General features: G+C 33.9%; 1 protein-coding gene and 1 non-coding gene across 2 annotated transcripts; one reads left to right on the top strand and one right to left on the bottom strand.

The window, feature by feature from the left end:
- Positions 1 to 533: 533 nt before the first annotated feature.
- LOC137810665 (RNA-binding (RRM/RBD/RNP motifs) family protein) lies at positions 534 to 3578 on the bottom strand. The gene is made up of 4 exons (XM_068612052.2): positions 3004 to 3578; positions 1756 to 1963; positions 928 to 1419; positions 534 to 836 (listed from the first exon to the last, which is right to left on the bottom strand). Exons 1-4 carry the CDS (start codon positions 3527 to 3529, stop codon positions 752 to 754), a joined length of 1311 nt encoding a protein of 436 aa, XP_068468153.1. The 5' UTR covers positions 3530 to 3578; the 3' UTR covers positions 534 to 751.
- A 72-nt stretch (positions 3579 to 3650) lies between these two features.
- On the top strand, positions 3651 to 3724 carry TRNAV-AAC (transfer RNA valine (anticodon AAC)). The gene has a single exon. It is a non-coding gene; the product is annotated as a tRNA-Val (tRNA).
- Positions 3725 to 5511: the final 1787 nt, after the last annotated feature.

Raw genomic sequence — 5511 nt, 5'->3', positions numbered from 1 at the left:
ATGGAAACACATTTTCACTGCATGCACGTTTCCTTGTTTCTAAAATTTAAAACAAAGTAAAAGTGAAAAAAATCATATAATTATTTCCATTTTTAAGTTTAAATTTTTTTAATTAAAATTTGTTTTAAAAAAAAGCCTTTAGAAATAAACTACTCAAACACGTTTGTTTTTCATTTTAAAAGCAAAAAGAAATTATGAAACAGAAGCTAAGCTCGTAGTTGTTACTTTATAACGATACTTATGGCTAATTACAAAAATCAAAAACTCATGCATTAATATAAGAGGAATTAGAAAATAAAAATGTTCAACAAATATATATATATATATATATATATATATGTGTGTGTGTGTGTGTGTAAATAAAACTACCATAAGTGGAATTAGAAAGACAATGTTGGGAATGATATTAGATTGAAGGACAGGAGTGATACAAAAGTGATAGATATTTAGTCCAACTGGAATATTTTACTTATACTTCCCCCTTGCGTGGAACTATACACTAAAACCCCTCAAATCCCACCAATGCATTGAAATGCCAACAAAAGAATGCTTTGATATTCATAAAAACAATAATATAGGATCACCAAATTTTTCGACAATACTCCTATGCTACAATTTGATTCCGCACTAAATCTAAAACTGATATCCATGGTCAACTATAAAGTCCCATTGCATGAATACGACTTTAGTTTTTGGACCGTACTTGTGTGTTAAGATTTAGACTATGCCAATCTCAGCTCATTAGCAAATACTAACTATCTTTTGAAGCAAGTGTAGCTTTTAATCCGTACTTGGAGAAAACACTACTTAATACAGCCTTCTCCCTTATCTTTAACCTGCACCAGAATCAAACAAGAACACATGAGAAAACAACACAAAAGCATGAAAGTCGTGCTAAGGCTACATTAAAATGCACAGGGAAATCACCTTCTTGAGGATCCAGGAACATTCAAATCTTTTTTGGCTTTCTCTTTGGAAGTTGGTTTTTTCTTTCGCGCATTTTCTTGTTTAACCTTGGCTTCCGCTGTGGAGTTTCTGTCAACCTGCTCTGAGGGAGGTGAATTAGTTTCAGGACTGATCCTCAATTCCGCACTATCATCATCATCCACTCTCAAAGCAGTGACTGACTCTTGAATACCCCCATCGTCTTCCTGTTCTTCTCCATCCATCAGATTGTCCAGGTCATCCAAATCATCTGAATTGGTTTCATCCCATGAACTGAGGGCAGAATCATCATCGCTGTTGGAATCCTCGTTTGAATCTTCTTCAAAGGTGGTGACCATGTTTTCTGGAGCAGCACTTAGGTTTTCACTTATTTTCAGAGGTGGAGATGAAGAATGGGCATTTAGAAGCTCGCATTTAATCTGCTTCTGAATTTTCCCAAATGTTATAGTTTGTCCTGTGTATAACTCCACAAACCTGAGGGACAGAACAATGGAATTAGTAAGATACTAGCACAGTAAAAACAACTTCAACATGTGTCCCAGCAGGAAATTCTTTCAATAACAAAAACACAACAATTAAAAATTGCATAGATCCTTATGTCACACATATTCGCCAATTTCATTTTAGCCAGTTAAAGTAACAAGAAGAAGCTTCAATGAAAAAAATAACCACTCTCTTAATTTTCTTATTACAGAACATCTTGCACTTCATGAAATAGACTAAACTTACTCTTCCCTTATTCTCCATTATTATTTTCTTGGGGTTGGGGGTTGGAAGCAGACACAATATTGAGGTTATAATATAACTCACCTAACTGCATCGTCTTTACGCTTGAAATCAACAAAAGCAAAACCTTTGCAGATTGGATCCCTTGTCTTTTTGTTTCCAATAACAGCTGGGACAATATTAATTATGCCCGGAATCCCTTGCAAAGCTGATTTCAGATCTCTAAGGATGTTTTTTTTCTTTGGTAGGTTCACCAATTGCACTCGACTTCCAATTGGAACCACTTTGGCATCTGCAAAGTTCCATGTAAATAGATCGCCAGATTTCAAATCTTAGGCTCAGTGTAATAAATTAAAAGCAAACACTTTGCAACTCAATACTTCGGGCATTGATTTGTCTTTTATCCAAAAGCCAACAGACAACAACACAGAATATATGATACTTGACCCCAGCATTTATTCTCACAAGTCTTTAAATTTGTCTCAGTCACCGTAAAACAATGTAGTTAGTGCATTCCACGATGAACAGAATCACTGTTTAAAACACAGCAATATCAGGTGAATTCCACCTTATTCACACAACATTTGATCTTGTTTGAAATAAACTTCTCCATGAGCACTTACGAGAAAAGAATATAAGAATGTAAAATGAAATGAACTTTTCATAAAAAAAATATCGTGTGCATAAATTACAATAAATATTGAAAAGTCTAAGTTAATTTGAACTTGTGAAAAAGTCCCCTTTATTTTACCTCTTTCTTTTCTTTCTTATTAGTAATTTAATGAAGTTTATTCAAATAAAACAAAAGCCAAAATCCTATGGGACTAACAACAAAATTCAGTTTCCAGAAGAGAGTGCCGATACCATTCTTCAATGCATATACATTTACTCATGTAACCAAACACATGGAAAAAAAGGCTTATCTAGCCATGGACAAAATGTAGATATAGTTTCTTGTTTTTGGTATTATTCTCCCATTAGAGTTAGATTTGTCGCGTGCATAGCACAATTTTTGTATTAAAGGACAACATAAATTATCCAAAATTAAACTTCAAGTCTAATTAAAAAAACAGTACCAAAAACACCTAAGCAATTGCCTTTTGTAGTAGCCAGTCACACAACAAAACTCAAACAGCAATATCTACACAGGTTGACATGCACGAACGAAAAGAAAAAACAAAACGCTTTACACAAACACTGGCAAGAAACACAACACATGACTAAAGGCATGAACATAACCCCAAAGCAAATAACCGAATAATTTCACCAAACCAATCAACTATGAACTAATTTGAACAAAACAACCCAAAAAACGGATTATCAGTGGCTAACCTTTCTTCTTTTCATCTTTTTCATTGGAAGCATGCTTCACAGGGTTGCTCTTAAGCCTCTTCAAGTTCTCAGCCTGAGCTACTCTACTCTGCTGAATTTCCTCGAGCAGCTTATCCTCAACTGAAGTGTCGTACACTTTCCCTTCACCAAAGCCCTTTGGTCTCTTCTCGAACCATTTATCCATCTTCTCCAACGGAAGCATCCCCTCATCATCGTCATCATAATCAAATTCTTCTTCTTCGCCCAATTCATCACTTAAATCATCGTCGTACTCCTCCTCGTCTAAACCATCATCTGCCACGGTGATTTCAGAGCCTCCAGTAAGTTTCTTTTTCGCGGCGACCGCGACAAACGCGCTGCCGGAACGCTTCGCGCAGGGTTGCCGGAATTGTCGGAACACGAACTTCGAAACGAAAGAGAAATGAGAACTAACGGCACGTGAGGGAGCCAGAGAGTGACACATGTGAGCTCGAGAGAGAATAGGTACCGAATTGTACGGTGCCGGAAATGTAGTTGAACGGAGCATTGTTCTTCTTCTACTTCGTCTTTTCGATACGTTACCCTCACAAGAATAACTTGAGATACGGGGTATATAACTTTTATGTTATATTTGTGATATATACAAAATAGAAAACAAACAACAAAACGGTGTCGTGGTGTAGTTGGTTATCACGTCAGTCTAACACACTGAAGGTCTCCGGTTCGAATCTGGGCGACGCCACATTTTTCTCTTTAATATTTTGAAATTCTTTTTAATCCATTATAATTTTTATTATAACCTATAATAATTAATAAAGAGATATATTTTAAACTCTAAACCCTTTTTCATTTGAAATTAAATCTTTTAAATAAAAATTAATGTATAGATATGAAAATGAAGGGAAACTTTTATACTTTATAATTACGAATAAAAGAAAATTCATTTTCACGTATCTTAAATAATAAAAAACAGCATGAATAATTTGTTAGTAATTTTATTATAAATTTAAATTTTATTTTTAAAACAAAATGGTCGAGTAGAAGTAAGAAAGTAAAGGGTAGACTTTTCTACTTAATAGTTATCAATGAAAATCACAATCTAAGGAAAGAAAGAGAATATGAAAATAGTAAATTCTATTCTATAAAAAAATCTCTAAAATGTTCACTTAAATTTATATAAAATACTTATTGTAGATGGGCTCTGGTTTTTATTTTATTTTCAAGTGTTTCTTACTAGGCAGTTTCTTCCTGCACCCCCACATTTTTCTTCCTGCACCCACGCTCTTATGAAAAGACTAAATCACCCTTATTAGTTTTTAAAATTCCAAAAATATTCTTAATCTAAAAAAACCCTAAAGAGGTGCAGACAAGGATGCTCTCTTGCGCAGCCGTGTCTTTCATGTTCCAGTAGTAGCACGCTTTCATGTTCTAGCAGTAGTGTGACACCTCCAAATCCTTCTCTTTCAATCACACATTTTTTGTTTGTGATTTACAGTGCTTTTGACAAAGGTAAGTAAATTTCTTTGCTTTTGGATCTGCACATTCGTTTTTTTTATGGATTTTTGTTTCGTAAGTGTTTTCTTCCATTCCAGATTATAGAATCCGATAGAATTTCGGATCACAAAATATGGTAAAATCTTGAATTTTTGCTTCTGGTAAAATCCTGGATTTGTGGTTCCAGGAAGATTACAAATTTGTGGTTCTGGGAAGATTACGAATTTGTAGATCCAGAAAGGTTCCGAATTTGTGGATCCGGGAAGGTTCTGAATTTGTGAATTTGTTTTTATGGTCATCCTTTCTTCAACATATAAAACTTCATCAAAAGATTTTTTCTATCTTCAAATATGATTTGCAATGAGCTTCTTTTTTTCTTCTTTTAATATTTTTTTTTGGTCTATAGTTTATTTATATTTGTTTAGTAGAAATGATACAATGCTTTTTATTTCTCTCTCTTTTGGTTTCAATAGAATTTTATATTTGTTGCTTTTTGTTTGTATTGGTTCAACATCTTATTCATTAGTTTGTAATTTGGTTTAACTTGAATGGTGTAATTGAACAGTAATGGTGAAGACTAAGGGAGGAGGTTCACAAGGTAATCGTCTACATCCCACAACCTTTGTTAGAAGAAGACATGTTAATGAAGATGAAAAACATGAAGAACATGGATAATGACTTCTCAATATTATCATCATCCCACAAATCAACCCCATCATATAATTCTTGTTCAAATTAATCACTACTGACCATGCTTCTACAAATAAAATAAAAAATGAAACAAAATCATTGCATTTCGGATCCATGAATCCATAAGTCAAAAACATTATTCCGGATCCAACAATCCATAATTCAAAAAGACCATTCCGGATTCAGAAATCCATAACACAAAAAAACAATTCCGGATCCACCAACCTGTAATGCAATTTACACTTCCGGATTCAACACTCCGGAAAACAACAATTTATGATCTTTTACCTTCCAAAACATCCCCTCATCCGGAAAACACAATTTAATCAATTCCAGATTCATGAA

This window comes from Phaseolus vulgaris, chromosome 2 (assembly GCF_051622355.1).
Source record: "Phaseolus vulgaris cultivar YP4 chromosome 2, ASM5162235v1, whole genome shotgun sequence".
NCBI classification, from domain to species: domain Eukaryota; kingdom Viridiplantae; phylum Streptophyta; class Magnoliopsida; order Fabales; family Fabaceae; genus Phaseolus; species Phaseolus vulgaris.
The sequence above is the reverse complement of the archived record's forward strand: the minus strand, read 5'-3'. Positions and strand labels throughout refer to the sequence as shown.

Excerpts from the sequence above, each read along its gene's own strand:
- LOC137810665 (XM_068612052.2), bottom strand. The coding sequence starts at position 3,529 with ATGCTCCGTTCAACTACATTTCCGGCACCGTACAATTCGGTACCTATT. Across the intron at positions 1,964-3,003 it reads AAAAGATGAAAAGAAGAAAG|ATGCCAAAGTGGTTCCAATT; the intron begins GTTAGCCACTGA and ends GGAACTTTGCAG. Across the intron at positions 1,420-1,755 it reads CGTAAAGACGATGCAGTTAG|GTTTGTGGAGTTATACACAG; the intron begins GTGAGTTATATT and ends TCTGTCCCTCAG.